At 42.2% G+C, this 23,519-nt stretch overlaps 1 protein-coding gene across 1 annotated transcript in view; it reads left to right on the top strand.

Moving 5' to 3' along the window:
• The window catches only part of TGFA (transforming growth factor alpha), a 60,098-nt gene that overhangs the window by 22,199 nt on the left and 14,380 nt on the right, over positions 1 to 23,519 (top strand). Inside the window, exon 2 of the mRNA XM_066593037.1 lies at positions 5,169 to 5,228. Within this exon, the coding sequence (XP_066449134.1) occupies positions 5,169 to 5,228 (60 nt within the window). The remainder of the gene's footprint in view (positions 1 to 5,168; positions 5,229 to 23,519) is intronic.

Genomic DNA, 23,519 nt, shown 5'->3' with positions numbered 1-23,519 from the left:
CGACAGATCCATGTCTTCTGTGTGCATCAGCCCGGAGTAACAAAACCCATATGATACCATTAGAGATGAGCGAGCGTACTCGCTAAGGCAAACGACTCGAGTGAGTAGTGCCTTATGCGAGTACCTGCCTGCTCGTCTCTAAAGATTCAGGTGCCAGCGGGGGAGAGCGGTGAGTTGCGGAAGTGAGCAGGGAGGAGCGGGGGGGAGAGAGTGAGAGAGAGATCTCCCCCCTCCCCGTTCCTCCCCCGCCGCTCCCCACCCCCCGCCGACACCCGAATTACTAGAGACGAGTGGGCAGGTACTCGCATAAGGCACAACTCGCTCGAGTAGTTTGCCTTAGTGAGTACGCTCGCTCATCTCTAGATACCATTTAACAAGATCCAAATGAAGTCTAACATTAAACAAATTGACCATGTTTCTAATACATTTTTATCCATGGAAAAAGTTACAAAAAAACTATACTTAAAAAAAAAAACGTTCTTTCCAGTGAAATTTGCATAATTGCAGCCAGCTGTGACCAGGTTAAATGGTTAAATCCAGCGTTAAAAATGGGATTAAACTGCTAGCTGGGAATTTTCTTCACCTTAAGGGGAAACATCCAAATAGATTTCTTGGCAAGAGATCAAACTGTTGCCGTTTAAAGTCTCGGAGCTTTAGATGGGTACACTAGAAAAAAGAATGAAATTTGTATTGTCCTCACCTGACTTCCCATGTTAAGACAGTAGGAAATATACTGTTATTATGATTTAATGGGCCTTTTTTTCTTTGTTCTGGTGGCTAAAAGACAATGAACTTTAAATATATACAATTTATTTATAGATCATATTATAGTGCATACAGCTAACTTACCTGTCACATGAACAGTGGCGTACACAGGAGAGAGGGGGAGCATAGCAAAGGTAAAATGTGCTCCCTTATTGATGATGATTAACCAGTCAGTTGTTGCCAACTCTGAGTCACCCTATGGATCAACTCTCGCCATTTTTGTCTATCAAGTACAGCTTCTTTTAATTAGCAAATAGTCATGCCAGCGTCTGCCATGATTGTGTCTAACCAGCGAGTTCTTTGACGACCTCTTCTTCGAGAACCACTTACAAATCAAGATGAGGACCAATGACAAACCTAATTTATTGGCGAACAATACTAGATAAATCCCACTGTGACCATTTCACATGGTGTTTGAAGACTTTAATGGTCATTCCATAGGATTCGTTATCAATATCAACTCAGTGGGAGTTGGACTCCTGACACCCCCATTGATCAACTGATTGAAGGGGCTACAGTGCTTCAGTCTCTTTACTGTTTAAAAGGCACAGCTGTGTGCGTTTTTGTTGCTGATGTTCCTGGTATTGCAGCTTATTGCAGTTCAACCCCATTTAATTGTTATACAGTGAACAGGTGGCAGTACTTACCTGAGCTCCATAGTCTCTTCAGTCAGTGCAGGTGCTGAGGGTCAGACCCCTCGTGATCTGATATTGATGACATATCCTAAGGAGAGGTCATCAACATTAAAGTCCTGAAAAACTCAAGCAGTGTCAACATTACAAGGTGTCAAAATAGTGTGGTTGTACATGAACTCACGTGAACACTGGTGTCACACAAAATACTGACAAATCCAATTTATTGGATAAGAATTCTCGATGGACTACTCATCAGCTCAGAGATTTTGAATAATTCTCCAGTTTTGACTAAGTTTTAATTAAACCATGTCCTACCTGATTTGAGATTGTCCCCATAAGTTGCGTGTTGCAAAAATAATAATAGTATTTTCTAATTTTCTACGCAATTACTGGTTGGACATGAACTAAGTAATTTATGCAATTTTTAACAAATATTTTAAGAGGAAGTCCAAACAGTTTATGCGTTGAACTCATCACTTACAACATAATTGTGCTGATTGGTTGACCTGTTTGGTTAATAGTCCAACATTGTCTATCCAGTGGTTGCTTAAAGCTATTGTCTGCTTTGGATCATTTCTACTTTTTGGAAAGGTTCCATGTCAATAAGCAGAGTCCTCCTGCTGGGATCCCCAACAACCAGCTGTCCATCTGTGGTGAAATCTGGCAATAAATATCTAGTGTCAGTACTGCTATGTCAGTAGAGAAGAAATTAAATGGGTTGTACCATGATTACAAGTTATTTCCTATCAACAGGATAGGGGATAATTTGTGACCAATGAAGGGTCCACTGTCGTCCTTAGTGTGCGGGATTGCTTCTTCCCCCACAGTAACATCGGAATGAATGGAGTGCTGGCCATGCATGTGCGGTCGGAACGCCTTTCGTTTCAGTGGGGCTGACGGAAATACCCAAGCGCTCGCTGCTTAGGTATCTCAGCAGGTCCTTGGACAGTTAATGGAGCATTAGCACTCTTGCATGACCAGTGATCCATTCAGTCTCCTCTTCATTGCGGGGGGGGGGGGGGGGGTGCAGAAACCTCACAATGAGGTTTGTTGTTCTTGAGATCAGTGGAGGTCTCAGCAGTGAGACATCCACTAATCATCAAGTTATCCCCTATCCTGTGGATAAGAATAACTTGTAATCTTAGTACAACCCCCTCAAACATTTCACAGGGTCCATTCAAATAAATGGATTGTCTGTTAATGTAGGACAGGACGGGTCCTCCAGAGTCCTATAGATCAAAAGATGCTCTTTGTAGCCACTCACCACTTTGACCAAGATCTGAAAATCCTTAACAGGGAGCCACCCCACACCCACATCCTCATTAACTCAAAAGTCCCTAAAAGATTTTATGTTAAAAATGATTTTCTAAAGTGGACAATCCCTTCAAAGACTCTCAGATACTTTTCTAGCCTCCATCACGCTTCACATAATCCTACTGTGCAAAATGAAAAAGTGGCCATAATTCTAACATATGTGATGTCTCCACATGTGAAGTCCTAGCAATCATGTCTATCTATAAATGCATTAATTTTGCCTAGACATTAAAAAGGGTGTAATGTCTATCATTGGTCTTTCGAAAACTTGGATGGCATGATCATGATGCAGACTATGAAAACAACAACGTAGACATCCCAATGACTCTATCTTGGCATTAAGAGGAAAACAAACATGACGCGTGGCGTGTAAGACCCTATGGACGTACTGAACATTTAGTTAATTGGCCACATCTAAGGTGTTACCGTATGGAACTCCCATGTGCGGAGCAATCATTCATGCATCTCAGGCTTTACATAGGAGGATGGTTGATTGGCAGTAATAAACTGCTCTGCAGTCCTGTTTGCCTGTGCTACCAATGCAAATAATATTTTACCCATGACTAATCGCCACCAGGAAATCACTGTTTACTTTATTAGCTGTAGTGAATGGGTGGCAGCACATAGTTCACATCATTTTATGACCCTAATACTTGAGATTTGGACAAGGACTCAGAGTTTGTTGTTCAAAGTGATGAAATGTCCCAAAAACTTCCACACTATAGTAACCATTCAACATTGCAATGAGCTTGGGCAATCATGTGGTTTTTGAATTCTGCAAATATAACAGAATAAGTTGCAGGCAAGATGGAAGCTTCTGCTACTTGGTGTCCAGTTTAAGGGCCCCTTCTCCAGAGATGATTGTCAGGCGCAGAAGTGCCCAATAGCAGTCCTAAAAATAATTGATCCTGTGCCGTGATCTTTGTTTTATTTCTATGTCTGCACAATCCAAATGGTGAACAAATTGTCATGCGTTGTTAAGATTGTGCAGGCCTTTACACTGAACAATTAGCGTTCAAATTCCCGCGATCCGTGAGAATTTAAGCAATAATCGTTCGGTGTTGAAGGACTATTAGGCTGAGTTCCCATGGGAAGGAAATCCGTGGAAATCTCACGGATTGGCCGCACAGAAAAGCCACGATATTTTGCTGCGGGTTTGGAGCGGTTCGGCCGCCGGCTTTCCATTGCGGCTTTCTCTCCCCATAGAGAAGAGTGAGACTGCAATGGAAAAAAAAGAAGAATTGACATGCCGTGGTTGTCAATTTCCCACCGCATCTCCAGTTGCGCCCCGGGTTTGCCGCGACAGATTGGCCCCCTGTGGGGACAAGATTTTGCAATTTACTGCTGTATATATGTTATCTTGTTATTCGTATAGTGCCAAATTATTCCGCAGCACTTTCAGGTAATTTATCTATTACCTCCCACCAAGCTGGGACCTCATTTTACTGACCTCAGAAGGATGGAAGGCTGAGTCAACTTTGAGCTGGCTACCTGAACCATGCAGGGATTGAACTTGCAACCTAAGCAAGAGCTTAGGACTGCATTTCTGCTGCCTTAACTCTCCACACCACACAAGGCTCATGTGATGAGTTGGATTTTGGTTCTGGTATTGTATCTATGAACTGAGATTGGTTCTGGTGCTGCATTTATGTTATGAGCTTGGTTCTGGTACCATATTTATTCAGTGAGCTGTTTTCTTGTGGGTATGCTGCTATCTTGCTGCTTTCTACATAAGCAAAGCACAGTCAGGCTGCCTACCGTCTAATATATCGTTTTGACGGGAGGGGAATGTGCCAAAAAAAGTTTTGCACAGGATGCCATCTAACCGAACTCTGGCATTGATTCCACGGCAGTATTCACTCACTGTCCCAATGGTGCTCACACTCATAATACTCCTATCTGAAGCATTTATTCACATTGTAGCGACTATCTGATATTGGTCAATTTCAGCCACAAAGTCCAAACGATGCAATATATTAAACATATTAACATCTACATCTTCCACCTGACGGTAGCGCCCTTCCAACATTGCGTGTTATACGGTAATTGACCACATGGCAAATACACCAGACAAGTGGCAGCTGACATGAAGCAGACACCTCCATCTGACAGGAATTGGAATAACTCTAAAACTTTTACTGCGGTAATGTACGTTAGCTACAATAATTCGATTCCTACACAGATTCAAACCATGTCAAGAACTATTCGATATGCCAGGTCTGAGTAGAGATTTTCTATACTATAATGTTATTGAGAATGTACAATTAGAATGATTCACTTTTTTGGTGCCTTTGAACCGTGAGATCGTACGTGCTTCTTACTCCTCATTGATTCTCAGTGAATTGACATTTTAAAGACTTTAAATATTTTTGGGATACGTAGGCAGAAGATATTGGATGGTTGTGCCTTTCTTCCAATCTTCATACTAACAGAGTTCTTTGCTCTGTTTTATAGGTATTCTTTTAGCTGCCTGCCATGCATTGGAAAACACAACAGATGCAATTACAGTTAGTGGTAAGTAACCTTTACAAATATATCATGTACACATATCCTATCTTTGTGTATCAGGTCTGTATATACCATGTAAGCCAACATAGAACCGCCATGGTGTCCTTGGAGAGAAGGGACCCAGCGTTGGTTGTTCCATCTCTTTGATTAGATTAGGGTGGTTTCACATCTGTGCTCGGGGCTCTGCTTTTTCTGCTCCATTTGGGGAGCAGGAAATGGGAATCCCCGTAGCCGAACAGCTCTGTCTCTGGACAGAACCGAACAGCGCCGAATGGACCCCATTGACTATAATGGGGTCCATTGAGTTTCCGCTCAGCTGCCCGGCTTTTAGACAGAAGAAAAAGCGTTGCATGCAACACTTTTGCTTCCGGTATTTTGAGCCGGATCTGCGATGGAACCTTCAAGCGGAGGTTCCAACACAGATGTGAAACTGGCCTTAGATACTTGAGAACCTGTTCAAGCATGCTCCTGTTGGCAAAAAGGCAGCAGTGAATTGTCCAAGTGTCTTATAAGGCTTCAGGAGGAAGACAAACACCAGACCTTCAGTCCTGGGTAACAAACCTTGCACACTCTTCTCTATGTACACTGCTGATCAGTAATACGTTCTAGTAAGAACTGCATTTTGCCTTAAGTCATAACAGTTAAAGGGATGGCCCATGAAAAATAATTTTTGACATTTGTGGGTATAATGAAAGAATGTTCATATTGAAAATCTGCAAACAGGATAGGTCAAAAGTCAATATCATCCATTTATTGACTCTTACCACTACAGGCGCCCTGATCGGGCAAGAGCAATATCCTAGAATCCCCTTATTCCGTATGGTAGGAATATTACATACTATGGAAAGGCTTGCTGAAAAGTGGATGAAGTATTAAAGGGAACCCATCTGATACTTTATGCTGCCCTTACAAAATAGTGACAGACTTGGTGATTCCAGCGGTCTGTCACTTATGGGGTAATCTTAGTAGATTCCATGTACTTTCATAGAGACGTCAAAGAACTCTGTGAGGGATGAATCTAGATCATTCACGACGCACCGCTAATTTCACCCGCCTGCTGTGATTGTTCTAGCTATTAGGCCTAAAGCAGACGACTGTGATTTTGGTGGTCTTGAAAATCACATCCGCAAAACGTGACAAAACGAAACCATTGATTTCAATGGTTTCGTTTTGACTAGCGGGACTCTCACGAATTAATACTATGCGTGAGAAAAGATAGGGCAGGACCTATCTTCCTATATGTTTTTCTTTACCTGAGCGCAATAGCGCTAAATAGTAGCCTCTCTATAGCAGCAGTCACAATTCTGCAGGCTTCAGAGCTGAAATCTCTCATCACTCCATTGACTTAGCTCTGGTATTTTTTGCTTTTTTGCATTATGGGAAGTGTCATCCTTACATCATGAAATATCTAGTAATCTGCGTTATGTCAGCTTTGATGAGCAGTTAGTGTTTGCTGACACAATTTGTGCACTGCTTCCAAAAACAAGCAGCAGAAGTATGAATGCAGCTCTGAGCTGCAACAGTCTGTATCCCAGGATTTACGATAAATTATGCGATGCATTTGCAAAATTACTCAACTTTTTCTGTACTTTGGATATGTAACTGTTCTTTTCAGATGTGAAGAAAACTTTTGTTTGCAGTGCACAGTTTTCTTATTGGAAAGGGTTAACGTTTGCACCGCTGCAGATTTTCACCTGTGAATCCACAGCAAATAATGACAGCACACTTGAAAGCCGCGCTCTTATATGAGACTGTTCATGTGTGCATTTAACCCGACAGATCTGCAAGCCTTGGCCAGGCTGGAGAGTATCTGTGGAGTTTTCTTTATTCTGTCTTTGGAGCACACAGTGTAATCACGCTGTTCCTTATTCACCTTCCAGCTGTATGGAACAAGTTGATCCTGTCTTCTACATGGGGCAAAGTTTTTGTGTATTAAACAAAGTCAGGTTGTTTGAAAGCGTACGCTGATTTAATTCCAGATAGATGACAGATAGTTTGGATTTCAGCTTCTTTGCTGTATAAGGGATAGCTCTTGTTCGTGGTGAGTGTTTTTGGACATACGGTCAACTGGTTAAGCCCTTAGAATCTGCAGCATTTTTCATAAACGCCGTCAGTGCAGAACTTTTCTACTCCATGTGGAGAAGATTTCTTTCTATCTCCTCTCCATTGTTTATACTGTAACTGCCACGGAATTTCCATAGAAATATATGCTGTGGAAATTCCACAGCACTTACGGCATGTGTGAAGGTGGCCTACGAGTGCCATATTATGCCTAGATACACTTCAAGACATTATACATAGTGGTCTTACAAGCATATGCATGTAGTCTTAATTTAAAGGGGTTGTGCCATCATGCACAACCCCTTCCAGCCGTTCACTCTAGGTCCTGCTCTTGGCACCCCCACCAATGAGCTGATTTTGCCATGAGAAGCCATACATTATTCGTGCAGTGGCCACTACAGGGACACTTTAGTATTACAGGATGGCCATTCACATGAATGACCATCCTGTAATGCCAGGGCAGCAGAAGGTCTTTCAGAACAGGAGCCCCTCTTACTGAGTGGTTCTTCACCCTGGGTCATAGAGAAGGTCCCGAGTGGGGGACCCTGCTCTATAATGGTTATATGCCCTTACCATGTATCTTTTGTTAGCAGACTTAGGAAAGGGAAGAGGGAGTAGCAGCTAAAGTCAGTGGAAAATGCATGATGCAGTAATATGTTCTAAGCAAGTTCTAAGCATATTTTAGTGTTGAAAGAAATACATGTGATGGGTGAAGAAAAACCAACCGACTCCGACATACATGGTTCTTACCATTGTTACCAGTGTCGCCTATAGTTGTTCTCTGGGACATCAAGGATGGAATCGTTGATGGCCTATGCTTGGGAGACAACTTGAATATGTTGCACATCCATGCAAGCAGCAGTATGGAACTACAGTAGCTCCCTATATACATATCAAATGCATTTTTGGAGTGAAATCTACTACATAGACGAGACCTCTTCCCACAGCTGCAGAAGTCATATTTGGCACAATGCATGCGTGATTACTACATGTGCACCATTATTCAAGCCCTGTATACCGTAAATCAACCAGCAGAACCCCTTAGCTGAGCAAAATTATGTATACAGCACCAGAAGCAAGCTCATAACACAAATACAGTATGAGGCACAAGCTTATACCATAAACATAGCACATAGCATAAATACAGCTCCATGACCAAGATAATAACATAAATACAGCTCAAGAAAAAGACCATAGCATAAATACAGCCCAGAAGCAAGATCATAGCATAAATACAGCCGCAGAAGCAAGATCATAGTATAAATACAGCCCCAGAAGCAAGATCATAGCATAAATACAGCCCCAGAAGCAAGATCATAGCATAAATACAGCCCCAGAAGCAAGATCATAGCATAAATACAGCAGCAGAACCAAACTTAAGACATGACTTATTTACCAGAACCAAACTTAATACATATGTGGAAGAAGAAGATCATGTGGCCAGGGGGACCCAAGGGTGGGGTGATTGCACTCAATCTGTCGGAGCCCCCCTCTACAAGCTAGCAGCCCATACCCTGTGCAACCACATGGGTCACATGTAGCTAAGGCCAGCGATGCAAAGGGATGATACCAGCTATGCACATCATAGTTTCTCTTTAGTTAGATACCATGCCTACATGGCAGTACATTATAGCATCTAGCTTATGCTTCTCTGTTCTCCCATTGCCAGGATAATAATACTGTGGCTGCAGCATGCGGGTACCAGAACAATTTCTAATGAATGAATCGGCTTTTAATTCTAATTATAGTTTCCCCTGTAATTTGTCAGGTCGCCTTTCTCCTTCCTGCAATCATTCTTATCCCTGATAATCCTCCGGCTAAACTGATTGGGGGGATGAAGTGCAGTTAGTTGCTTCAAAGCAAATTATGTCTGAGGATTTCAGAGTTAATAGGATCGGTCGTTGCTTGGGGGAATTTCCAGTGTTCTTCATAGAACTGTTAGCGTGTTCTAGATGGGTGATTCTGAATGTAACACTCATAATCACTATCATACCTGTGACCTTACCGACACTCTGCCAATATGACTAGTGGGTAATTAAAAAATGAGGTTTTCACAGAACGTTGCTGGTCATCATTGCCGTATGCCATATGCTAACTTAGTAAATCACTAGTTTTAGTCATGACCTAGTAAATTGACTACGTTTTGGGGCCTAATATGTGATTATACAAAAATCAACAAACCTGCCAATTTTGGCAGGATTGGCTAAAGATCTAATGCATATGAGGGTCCACCATCACCTAAAGGCAAATATGGTTGAAAGAAGGATTGGGCATATTGGATTTCAACGTGCAAATTTTTTCCTCCCATGGGAGATAAGCCGCTGCCACAGTGGTCATATTCCTCACTCTCCATTGAAATAAACATGCAGACTCAAATAATCATGCATATTTCTGGAACCATGCCTTAAAGTAGAGCAATCACCCCAACAGAGACAACCCTACCTCTTGAACCTAGGGGACCTATATATCAGAACTAGGCAAAGGTGAGTAAGCCCCACACTAAAAGTATCACCATTGCTATGTAGCTGCAGATGATTGCTGCCACACCAGCACCTCAAGCAGGAAAATAACAGGTGGGCCCAAAATAATTCCATTATAGCTGACTGATTGACTAGGGGAAACACCTTCCTGTTGGCCAGTCAGTCCATACATCACTTGAGAAATTGTAGCAGGGTTGAAAAGAAAGATATATTAGAAACTGAACCCTACTAGGAGATCTCCAACGGATGGCACCACCTCAGGGAACTTCTTCTGTGACAGGAAGAAGGAACTCATCGGCGCCCAGTGTGGAAGGCGTAGACATGTACACTGGGCTCCATTTCCTGACAGCAGCTAGCGCACCGCAGCACAAAGCTTCACTCAGTGGCCTTCAGTGTACAACTCTCCAACTGTTGCAAAATTACAGCATACAAGGCTTTCGACATATGGAGTCAGCAAGAGCCTCTGTGGTGTCCTCATATCATCGAACCGCAACAGTATGACCAGTTGCTGAGACTTTGCTTCATGTAATAACGATACAGGTTGGGGAACAATATTTTAGAGTGATGAATATTAATATACTGTATGCCCCCCCTGTTTCTTAATAGATCATCACCCACGATCATGGATCTAATGACCAACCATAGTAAATTCCAGCAATCACAACCTTTCTTCTCTATTTTCTGTTCTTTCTAGAGTATTGACAACCTTTAATTGATGACTTCCTGCTCCAGTTCCCCGAGGCAATCTCTACTCTCATGACTGACAAAGGTTGCTCAAAAACTACTGAATCACACAGAGTTGTATCACCTACTGCTAACAACAAACTTATGCAACATATTATTCATTAGGCATCTCTGACCTTTGTAAAGTAACATAAAATGGGCAAAATTCCAGTCGCCTCTTGTCCCAGATGCTAATATCACCCATGCTGATTTTTGCAGTGCCAGGCGCTACAGGACTTTTTACCTGAAGCAGTATTTGTTATCTAGAGATGAGCGAGCACGCTCGTTTAAGGCTGATGCTCGACAGAGCATCGGTCTTTTCGAGTAACTGATTACTCGTCCAAGCACCATGCGGTGGGGGGGGGAGTGAGAGAGATCTCTCTCTTCCCTCCGCTCCCCCCAGCCGCCCCCCGCATGGTGCTCAGACAAATAAGCAGTTACTTGAAAAAAAGACCGATGCTTTCTCGAGTATCAGCCTTAAACAAGCGTGCTCGCTCATCTCTAGATAACAAATACTGCTTCAGGTAAAAATCACCCATCTGTATTGTTATCCCTTTGCATGAGACCCCATAATTGAGTGTTGAGGGCTTAAAGACATTGGCGTATTTTAGCCCCGTTATGCGACCGTGTTAATACTATGCGTGAAAAAAGATAGTTGTAGTTAATACTACATGCAAGAAAGATAGGGCAGGACCTATCTTCATGCTTTTTTTTTTCAAACTCGTGCACAATAGCGCAGAGTTTGAATAGTCAACCCCCCCTCCCGGCTTATGTGTTAATATCCTCCATAGCAGCGAGCGTATTAGCGCCTGCGCCCATGTGTTTTTGCCCTAAGTCTCAGTATTATACTTATTGTGCATACATCCTGCTGGTTGTGTAATGTGTACAATAAGTGCAATGCTGGAAATGTCCATTCTTTGTTCCTACTATCCACCATTTATAGGCTTTTGAGTCTTCAGTCCACTATATAAAAATGTCATTGTCTCTCATTTCTGTGAGGTAGATGAATGAAAACTACTCTTACCACATTACATGTGTATATCAATCGTTACCTTTTTAGAGGTGGCATTAGCCTGTATATGTTGAACTGTGGGAGACATTTACCAGGAGGTAGTCTTGGCAATACTTAGAGACTGCTTCCAAATGATAGTAAATGTGAAACAGGTTGCAGGTACGGAATATGAAGCCGTTAATGGAGACGTTTTTACCAGTTCAGTTGAAGAAACAAATACTTTACTGAACATATGATAAAGAATAATATGTCAATAGACTACTACAGTATTATTTGAATACAATGCAAAACACGATACTAACATTTGAGTAACACTATAACTTGGTCCATACCGTACGAATAGGGTGTCCTTATTATTGTGTACACAATATAGAATTATCACAGTCAATACATGGTTTACCCCGGCCAGGGTTAAATAGCCCCACAGATGCTGCTTGGTAATAGGAGTCTCCTCTGAAGTAACTTAGTCTTGCAGAAACTTTGGTTAACCACATGACTAAATCCGCTAACAAAACGGAGTCACTGTCCCCTGAACAAGTCATCAGTATAATACCTTTGGGGAGGCTGTACGGTGCTGAAGTCAAAATAATGTTTTTTACCAGTGAAGAGCCTGGAGGACAGTCTCACAATTACACACCACTAAAACTTGAATATCCAGATACTGGCTATCGGTCTATCTACTCTTGTTGGAGGTCACCCTCCTGGTGACAGCTCGGCACTTGTGGTTGGTAATTAGAACTGACATTTCCTTGGGCAATTGGCAGGCCTCACTCTGACACTCACATTACAACAGCTGGGTACCACCACTACAGGAATCTGAGTTGTGTTCTCTCTCTCTGGTAGAGGAAAACCCAGCTCTCCAGTAGCAGTGGGTCAGCTCACTCTTCACAAGGCTCTCTGCAAAAACTGATGAGTCAGACCAGAGCCCAGGAACAGCACCTGCCTTTTATATCAAGCGCTTTAGCCAATCAACCAGCAGCTCACTCCCTCCTAATCCACAGCAGTAAAGCTAGAGTACAAAAGAAAGTCATGTGACCTCTCTATAGGCCCTAGCAGGAACAAATATAAAAAAAAATCCAGCAGTAGTATACTTAGATATATATGATTGAGTATTTAAGCCCTTATAAATGTGCTTCTATAATGATTTGCTCACCTGACTCTAGATCCTGGTAACCACAGTCAACTTATCACAGGCAAACCTGGGGCACAGAGTCTAAGGGATCTCCAGATCTCGACCCTTTCCTACCACTTAGTAGGTTAATCTTGGCTGCAGAGAACCCCCAGATTGCTACCCCAGGATAAAACGGTACAGTCACAGCATTACAGGCTGGATGAAGAAGAACCTTCAGAGGAAAGAAGAAGGTAGCTTGAAGATAGCTGTAATTCAATACCAGAAATACTACAGATACCAGGGTATCAGGCCAATAGTGTAGTCAGGAGTTAGCTAGGGTTCAGAACTAGCAGCACTATAGATAACAGGATGGAATACAGACGGATGGTCAACAGCTCAAGGGTCAAACAGAGATGAGGCAAAAAAAGAATAAAGCATAATTCAGAAGAAGTGATCAGGGACAAGTCGGGTCAATAAAGTCAAAAAGTACTCAGAATAGCACAAGGAAGGAAAACCTAATAGCGAGCACTGAAGGTAACACATAGGGACTTTAAATAGAGCACCTTTCACTCAAACTGGCTGACGAACCAAGCAGTCAAATCCCTTGTCTAACCAGGCAGCCATGCAAACTGCAAACTAGCATCTCCACCTGCCCTGCGGAGAACTCTATTGTGGCAGAGAGTGGTGGAAAGAGACAGTGCTGGAGGGCGATGAGGGTAAGAACTTTACAGGCATATAGAAGAGTCATTTTGTAAAAATAGCTCCATATTTTCATTTCGGCATGTAACATCATTACAAATTATCCACATTGAGTATTATGTTTCATGAATTAACATGAAGTCATATCGATTTTTTTTAATCCCATGCAAAGACAAACTGTCAGTTCATAGGTTTTGTATAAAGTCCTTTGAAAGATGTGATTAATGACCCTAAATCTATTTGATGTGGTCACAAGTGGAAAACTGGGACATAATTATCTTGGATGAAAGCAAACAATCTGTCCCATCTACTATCAAAGTGGATAAATGGCTCAAATATGATAAATATTCCATAGAATTGTACCAAAAATTAATACGTGGATTCTAAACAATATTGTACTAAAGTTATAACATTGCAGGAAGGTGTCAGATCTATATGAGACTTCCAGGAACACATGGATAGGCAGGCTATATAATACATCACTTCCAATAATATATAATTAATATTTAATGGGTAGACCTTAGTAGAAGCAATATCCTTTTTGTGTTGTGCTTTAGTGATCTCCTAAGCAAATCCACAACCCATTAATTAATCCCGAGAGTTCTTTACTTTGGTGTTTGGATATACTTTGGACTGGTCTTTTCATTGTCCTTTGCATTCCCCTTTGAAAGTCATTATTTTCAGCAGTATAGTGATCTGTCTGAAGTACAGAGATTAATAAAGTTTGGCTGATTTGGAAGTATATTACAATGGAAATCCACATTCATTTGATAAAGCTTGACAGCCGCCATCAACAATACTTGACAAAGACCCAAGTGGGGTCAAAACATTGCTTACCGGTATATTACTATGGAAGAATAAAGGTTTATGCAGTTCTGATACTTCTTGGACAATGTAACGTTCTTTTATAATACTTCAAAGCTTGATAGTCTTGTAAACTGTACCCTTCAAAGTTTTTGGGTTGTCATAATCCTGGTATAGTAATCTAAAAGTAGAGTCTCAAGTTATCTATTGAAATCAGTGGGCAATAGAGATGAGCGAGTATACTCGCTAAGGCACATTCATTACTCGAGCGAGTAGTGCCTTAGCCGAGTATCTCCCCGCTCGTCTCTAAAGATTCGGGGGCCGGCGGGTGACAGGTGAGTTGCGGTGGGGAGTGGGGGGGGGGGGGGGGGAGAGGGAGAGAGAGATCTCCTCTCCATTCCTCCCCGCTCTCCCCCGCCACTCCCCGCCCCCCGCCGGCCCCCGATTCTTTAAAGACGAGCGGGGAGATACTCGGCTAAGGCACTACTCGCTCAAGTAATGTGCCTTAGCGAGTATACTCGCTCATCTCTAGTGGGCAACCATAATATACATGCATCTATAGAGTCTAGAATATAGCAATGACTCAAGGAGCAGTCGTACCATATATAGTTGGAAGAAAAGAAATTATATTCGCCTGCAATCCATGAGTTTGACTCCTCTGAACTAGTGGGTTTTAATAGTGCATCAATGGAAAATTTACACTTTTCATGCTCTCTAGTAGTTTCTACCAAGATCCTAGATGCTTTACGACCCCCTGCAACCTGCACCTCATTCACAAACCACATGCTACTATAAATGGACCACTTGCAAACTTCTAAAGGATTTGTAGGGCAATACAAGAGGACTTCAATTTCTTTTCAGCCCTGCTTTTTAGATTTTGTTTGCACTGGCATGATGACTTCCCTTTCATGACATTGTGCCAAATGCAAATGGTGCCCGTTGGACCCCATTAACTTGGATTCTATTAAGATTTCCATCATTTTAATGGCACGAGTAGAACACTATACTATTTTTTGCCATCAAAAGTGCTGGAACTACTTTGATGGAGGCTTCAAACTGCAATATGAGCCGAGTCTAAATTATATCCCCAGTTGAAATCCAGTAACCTAAGAGAACGCAGTGTTGAACAAATTGTTAAAAGGTAAAAAGTAACATCGTAAAGCTTTTACTCCTATTTGTCTAACCTTTTCCCCACATCTAAGACGCCCAACATGTGTGTTACTTGACATAAGGTATACAGTGGTATCGCCGCTGGGGCTCCGATGGCTTTGCTGGCCCAGATAACATTACACAAGTATAATGGGTTAGGTCTTTTGCCATTAGGATTTTTGTGGCCTAATGCTTCCTATGAGTTTTCAGGGCAGCATAATCACAGGTGACGTGCCTCCACACATACACACTCTGCTATCACTGACTTCATTCATAAACCTCCGCTCACAAGTCAGGAGCTGAAACCTGAAACTCCCAACCGTCCTGTGTTTCCGATTATACGGCGCCTACCTTAAAAAAAAAAAAGAGAGTTTTTACATTCACTCTCCTCTTTAATAAATATGCAGAAATAAGAGAAATTAAAATAAAAACTGGATAAGCCTCTGTATTCTTCATGCGGCCTTCCCCCGGGGAAAGGGGGATGGTTGTAAATGCAAAATTTCCAGCCTTCTTTGCAACCCATGCATGGAGGTGATACAAGGGAGGCGTGTATTCTTGTTTGTAGTTGAATTATTTTCCAGAGGGTTCAAAGAGCGTTTCATTAACAGCACAGCTTGTTTGCTCAGCGTGATGTTGAAAAGTAGGCTGTGTCTTTTGGAAGATTTGTCTGCAAATATGTCTGCTGCCAGTAAAATAAATAGGCTGTGTTTTAAGGTTCGGGGCATCCTACTCTGCGGAGTTAAAAGGGTCGCCCTAGAACTTAAGGGTTCATTGATAAACAAGCAGGACTTTATTCTGGGATTCGCTTTTTATCCACTAATATTGCTTAACGAGGGTGATCGGGTGAAAAGATTTGGTCACCGGGTCAGTAGTTTTCCAATGTGCTACAAAATCTCAAAAACTTGACTTTTCGGTTTGCCTAAAAAAGGGTAGACACAGAAAACAGAGGGATGAGACTTTTGTGTATGGACAACTATAGGATCCTATCAGGGGCGTAACTAAAGGCTCAGGGGCCCTGATGCAAAACGTGAGCTGGGGCCCCCCCTCTATCTGTACCCGTATCCATACCTAAACCATGCTGCACAGAGGCGTAACTTGCAGCTTCTGGGCCCCAATGCAAGACCTGTAACAGGGCCCCCAACTATAATGCTTTATTCATAGTACTGGGCTCCCTATATGGAGAAGAGAGGCCTTATGGGCCCCCTAAGGCTCCTGGGCCCGGGTGCAACCACATGCCCTGCACCCTCTATAGTTACGCTCCTGGATCCTATTTTATCTGGAGAACTAGATCTATGGAGATTCTGGGAAGTTGCATACAGTACTGTATAAAAGATTTAGGCAGGTATGAAAAAATGCTGCAAAGTAAGAATTCTTTCAAAAATAGAATGGGTAATAGTTTTTCGTCAATTAAGAAAATGCAAAGTGAATGAACGAAAGAGAAATCAATATCGGTGTGACTAGACTTTGTCTTCAAAACACCATCAATTCTTCTAAGTACACTTGCACACAGTTTTTGAATGCACTTAACAGGGAGGTTGTTCCAGGCATCTTGGAGAACTAACCACAGATCTTCTGTGGTTGTAGACTTGCTCAAATCCTTCTGTCTCTTCATATAATCCCAGACTGACCCGATGATGATGAGGTCAGGGTTCTGTGGGGCCGTATTATTACTCCCAGGACACCTTGTTCTTCTTTACACTGTAGATAGTACTTAATGACATTGGTTGTATGGTTGGGGTTGTTGTCCTGCTGCAGAATAAATTTAGAGTCAGACGCCTTCTGTTTTTGAATAAAATTCTTACTTTGCAGCATTTTTCAACACCTGCCGAAAACTTTTACACAGTATAGTAAGGCCGCCTGCAGATGGGCAGATGGGACCCGACCCTAGCGCCTGCAGGGACCAGCGCGTACTCACCCGCGCCTGCGGCTTCGGCTGTTTGATGTGCGGCTTGCCGGGCAGCCGGCGCATGTGCAGACCCCAGCCGGCGGCAGGTGAGTGACGTTTCTGTGCGGGGCTCTGCCAAACCGCGACCGTCTGCATAGGATTGCGTTTGTTAACGCAATCCTATGGCAGCTTCCAGCGGCGGAAATCCCGTGGGAAATCCCGCCGCAGAATTTCCGCTCGTGTGCAGGCGCCCTAAGGCTCTGAATTACGTGATTTGGTCACTGATCACAATTAGGCCGAATTCGGATGGCTGTATGTGAGTTGTGCCCACAAATCTCGGACAGCACACTAGCTCATCATAGCTATAGGCGGTCCGTGTACTGGAAACCACAAGGACTGAAAATATAGCTGTCTGAATAAGGCCTGAAGGTACCTTTATACTGGGCAACTATTGTTCAGAGAGGCTCTCAGAAAAGTCACCGAAGCGTACCAACGACAGTCATTTGTTTGCTTTTACGCAGAGAACTTGTTGTTCATTAGATGTTTGCCAACATATTGTTCAAGGGGGATCTCTATGCAAATTCATTCACAAGTCGTTCAAGTACAAACAACTGTGACTTTACACCAGATGACTTTTGATCAAGCAGCATTGGGTTTTTTTTTAGGTGAGCTGAAATGAAACAACCAGTGAGCTAATAATCACTCGTCACCCTGTTGGTGGCCACGTTTACATGGAACGACCATTGTTTGCATTCACACTTTCAAGCAATTTTTTAGACGCTAGTCATCCCATGAAAAGCCACCCTTAGGGCTCACACGCACTTACGTTTTTTTAACACTGCGATATCGCTGCGTTTTTTTCACGCGATTGTCAATGGGACTTTCTAATGTTAAAAACACATCGCAAGTTGGTGCTTTCTAATTTTTGTGCAATGCATTTTTAACATTAGAAAGTCCCATTGACGATCAGGTGAAAAAAACGCAGCGATATTGCGTGAAAAAAACGCGCAAGAAAAACGCAAGTGTGCGGGAGCCCTTAGGGCTTAAACAGATGGATGTGATTTAACCCTTTCCAATCCACTGTCTGACCTCTGAAGACATTATGATTTAAGGCTGTACAGCTCTGATGTTGGAAGACATCCGTCGGGGTTCTCTTACTGTATATTGCCAGCCTCTCTGCTGTCAGAGCCTATCCAACGTGTCACCTTATGCAGTACTGGCTTTAGCCAGCATATAGCGCTGTTGTATAACGGCCAAAAAAGAGAAAGCCCACTAGGAAAACCAGAATACAAATTGGATTGGAAAAGGTTAATCCCATTACGCGGCCGCATAACGGGACAAAACAAAACCATTGATTTCAATGGTTTTATTTTCACTAGTGGGATTCTCGCCCATCAATAGTTCGGGTCAGAAAAAATTGGGTCGGACCTATCTTTCTGCTTTTTTTTCAAACTTGCACAGATTAGTGTAGAGTTTCAAAAGGTTTTTTTTTTTTAAAAAAAAGTTTTTCAACCTCATTCATGCGCAACGACGCTCCATGTGAAGAAGCCCTTAGACAGATCTCCTGACATCATCTCAGACTGTGATTTCTTGGACCCACAAATTATTCTAGCTTTTCAACCCCCATATCATCAATAATATCTAATAGGTTAGTTTTTAATCAAAGAAATAGACCCTAGTGGTAATTGATTGCCCCAAAGTTATCTCCAAATGAGGCTGCCTGTTCCTGGACTTTTGGAATGCATTATTGTGTCGGAGTCTGGGCCAACCAGTGGATTATCTGGTATTCTTTTAGGCTAGTCTCACCGTGCTTGGCATTAAAAGTTATACCAGTACTTCACCATCAGTAATATGGAGTACATTAAGATGTTATGCTCTAATACTGTTAACGCAACCTTGGGTTAAAAACACAGGTAAAAAAAATGTAAAAGATTTAAAGGGGTATTTCCATCTTATACCTTCATGGTATAACCAAAGGATATGCCATAAGGTCCAACCTCTGGAACCCACACCTATTTTGAGTTAGGGTTCCCCATCACCCTGCTTGCGGTGTACCGGGTGGTTGGGAGCAGGACATTAGACAAGTACCCTTTAATATGCTGTTTCTGTACCTCCCATGAAAGTCAACTGAAATTACGCAAACAATGTAGACCAGCTACACCGTTCCCATAATTCTGGAGCTGTGGAAAAAGAGCAAACTGTGCTGTGCTGTTTGGGAATTACAGAAACCGCGTAGCTCAGCCGAACTTGGCTGTTTCCATCATCCCGTCCACCCGGTCACCTTATAATCAGTGATGTACCTTCTTGGCCCGGTTATGTCTTAGAAATAGTTTACTTGTTCTCCTTACTTGGTTTTGCTGATGCAGTTGCATTTTTCACTTCTTTAAAATACCTTATATGTTCCAAAATTAAGGCAAAATTTTATTTTGAGTGAAAATCAAGCAAAAAGAAAATGACGAAAAAAACAAAAACAAGACAACTTTTAAAAGCAGACAATATACAGTATAAAAGCTAAATAGCTATCACTGTAGTAATGCAAGGGTTAAGTCCATTCCAGTATATTGATAAATCAGGTTATTGTGCGCAGCGGAAGACTTCAAAGAGAAAGACATCTGTGATAAAGTTCAAAGCAGCTGTAAACAGGTGGTCACAAAAAGTTCAGGGTTTAATCACTACTGGAATATAAAGGTGCGGAGTGAGCTGGTAGGAAAGACAATGCACCTGGTAGGTGGCCTGGTATAGAGGCCAAGACCACCGTGGCACATCATACTGTAAAGGAATAAAAGGAATGTATACAGGCAAGGCAAAAAAAAATCAAAATTGCAATTGTTCCTATTAAATAATATCCTTTGTCTTCAAATGACCTGACATTGTATAATCCCTATACTCAACCACAGGTGTAGATGTCGCAGGTGGTGGGTCGCAACGCAGGTTTCAGGATACGATGGAGAAGACAGACTTACAAAAATATGGGATATTTATTTTAGAAAAAATACATGCAAAAGCATAGTAGTATAATAACAAAAGAAAGCAAACCAACTTTTATGGCAAAGTTCTTCACCCCTAACTAGGGCTAACCAAATGCTAGGATTAATGCTTGATGGATAATAAGAAACAACAATATTTTGTGCTTAACGTAGTATAGGATACTTATAAAGCCTGTAAAATACAGTAACTATAACAGGGTTTGTCTCCAATGATGTAACACTCTGCCACTCAGTTGAATAAAGTTAAAAAAGTCTGGTTAATATCACAATAATATCACAGTCCTAACTGCTCAAACGAGGATTCATCACTACTGGCTGAATAACATATGGATTTTACTGAGGCCAGCCTCACTTACAAGTCGCTGCCACAAAACTCTTGGGTGTGCTGTTACAACTCTCCAGGTAGCTCCTTCTCCAGTCCACTGTTTCCTTCCTATGGCAGGTTCCAGCAGCACCACAGCTCATTACATCCGTCCATGCACACCTATTTTACATGCACACGTCATTTACATATAGTGCTAAAAGCCCTGAGAAGACTCTGAACCTTTTGGGGAGGAGTCCCTTCCCTGGGCTGTCTGGCCATGGGGACATTGTGAAGGGAGTTGGACTTATTCCTGACTCTCTGTGTGTCCTGTCAGTTAGCCCCAGGCTGAGTCCTGAGCAGGGGCGGGGCTTAATTAGTGAAGTCTTCTCACATGACTAAATATTATAGAATTTTCTAATTATTCCAAGATGAAATGAAATTTCTTAGTACACGCTAAAATTCATTGCATGGTGAACCGTCATGTATGAGTTATTGTACTGTTTGTGTTTGCTTTTATGTAATTTTATATTATCATCACCTGTTTGGCCATATTGTTTAGTTTACATCCTCATCATTCTTGTTCCCTCTTGTTGGGATCGATACCAAATTGGTGGTGAGGCTTTCCTTCTCCCCTTGATCTGTAGAAACTACAATCCGGCTACAGCTCGGTTCTACCAGTCAGTAATTCAGTAGATGATCCCACCTACGCCCGATCTACCAATATTTATTAATGTTGGTCTTAGCGATAGCAGCTTCTAGTGAGTTCTAGGTGACATTGACCCCATAATCTTAAGAAAACAAGAAGTATCTTTGTGGAATGTCCTGGTTTCTCCCTGCGCTTAGAAAACGATTACTTATTTGTCAGCCTCCCTCGTCCAGGGAATTTCTAAGCTGTTTAGTGAATTCCAATATAACCACAAAGTGAGGCCAAGATGAGTGCAGGTACAGCAAATTAACCCCTCGAATTACAGAAATTGGCAAGCTGATATCTGTAGATCCGTCCTAGATATCTTCCTTATGTTATATTTTCAGCCCTCCTGGTCTATTGGAACTATTTTTCTAATGACAGACAGCTCATTTAAAAGGACATGGATTATACTAAAGAGGCTGATCTCTAATGGAAGCAACTGTTAAAACTAATTCCTGGAGCGTGTTTAATACTTTCCTGCTTAGGCTAAAATCAATCTATAGGGAATAAACTGATTCATGTTACTAAGCACCATATATATGATGTACTGGAAACCATTACTAATCGTATTTTGTACTCTTGAAAAAAATTAAAGGATGTAAGAAATAAACAGTTGACATAGTTGAAAAAAATAGAAAGTTTGCCTCTAGGCAAGAGGGAAGGGGGACAATTAATTTTTAATATGGGGCTCCATCTCTCCGTTGGTACATGTCGTCATACTTGTCTATAGTGTTGGACTGGGGTGCTCAGGACCCACCAATAAAATTTATTCTAGGGGCCCACTATACAGCTACATGCAAATATTACCTGTTTACATGATTCCTGTTCACAAATTGCTTGCTGTTGCATCTTACATATGCCTTAATAGAAAAGTGATTGCATTTGCATATGGCCCTGTTTCCACTGAAGTATATGGAGATTATAGAGGGAAGCAATTCGTAGACTCCCATTTACCCAATATGGCCCTGTTTCCACTGAGGTATATGAAGATTGTAGAGGGAAGCAATTCGTAGACTCCCATTTACCCAAAATATGCAGATCTTGTGTTCGAGGTCATAGGCTGAGGGGCCCACCATTAGAGATGAGCGAACGTACTCGGATAAGCACTACTCGTCCGAGTAATGTGCCTTATCCGAGTACCGCTGTACTCGTACTGAAAGATTCGGGACGCGCTGCGGAGCGGGGAACTGCAGGGGAGAGCGGGGAGGAACAGAGGGGAGATCTTTCTCTCCTTCTCTCCCGCCCGCTCTGCCCCGCTCCCCGCTGCGACTCACCTGTCAGCAGCGGAGCGTCCCGAATCTTTCAGCACGAGTACAGCGGTACTCGGATAAGGCACATTACTCGGACGAGTAGTGCTTATACGAGTACGTTCGCTCATCTCTACCCACCATAGCTCAGAGCCCACTGAGGAGTCACCTGTTCCCCTGTGAGCCAGACCAAGTCTGCTTGTCTATCTACCTCACAGGTGTTACTTGAAGTTCCTGGGCCCAAAATTGATAATTTGCAAAAGATCCCAACTTCTATGTTCCACTTATGATACTAATGTTTTCTTATGTGATAGAGAGGGGCTTTTGAGCCCCCTCATGGATCAGTGCCCACATTCGACTGCTAGCCCTGCATGTCCTATGGCTATTTGCTAACATTGCTATAACCCTAAATGTGAGAGGCCAAGGAAGATTGACAGAACCCACGGGAAATTGGGATAAGAATGGTATCCAGAACTTGGCACCATTGCATCTGTATGGGTTGGCTCCATGGTATATATATGGCTTCGTAGTGCCAATACAGGATGTGTTTATAGAAAGCACTGTTGCTGTAGGCTATCAATTAATTGCTTCTAAACTTGTCAAGGGCGTTACTTATTTTTTTCCCTGTAACAACTCAAAAATTGCAAGTAATGTAAGAATCAGATATAGCCCCCTAGGCTCTAGGTGGAACACTAAAGCAACTTCCAGTCCCTGGACTAAAATATGTGCATTAGGCAGTTAGAAAATTGTGGTAGCCATCTTGGAAAAATGAGAAAGAGGCCCAGAACCAGTGGCTCAAAGGGACAGTAGCATAGAAGACCGAAGGCATATCAAATAAAACTTCACCCTCCAGACTAAGGACAATATTACCAGAGCGTCACCTAAAATTAAAGTAAAACTCACAGCAAAAACAAAAAACTCACACTTTGCCCAGTTGCGTAGTGACGTCCCACTAAATCCCATATGAATTTCCTTTTCACTGGTTACACAGTGCTGAGCTGCCAGTTGGGCAACACTGATGTAGCGGAAAAAAATATTTAGGGACTATTTCTTTATATAGAAGGTGAAGTTGACCATGTTACCTTCTCTTATCATGCCTTAAAGTAAACACACAAAAAGAACCCCGAATAATTTGCATTGCTGTAAT

Source organism: Eleutherodactylus coqui, chromosome 2 (assembly GCF_035609145.1).
Source record: "Eleutherodactylus coqui strain aEleCoq1 chromosome 2, aEleCoq1.hap1, whole genome shotgun sequence".
Taxonomy (NCBI): Eukaryota; Metazoa; Chordata; class Amphibia; order Anura; family Eleutherodactylidae; genus Eleutherodactylus; species Eleutherodactylus coqui.
The sequence above is the reverse complement of the archived record's forward strand: the minus strand, read 5'-3'. Positions and strand labels throughout refer to the sequence as shown.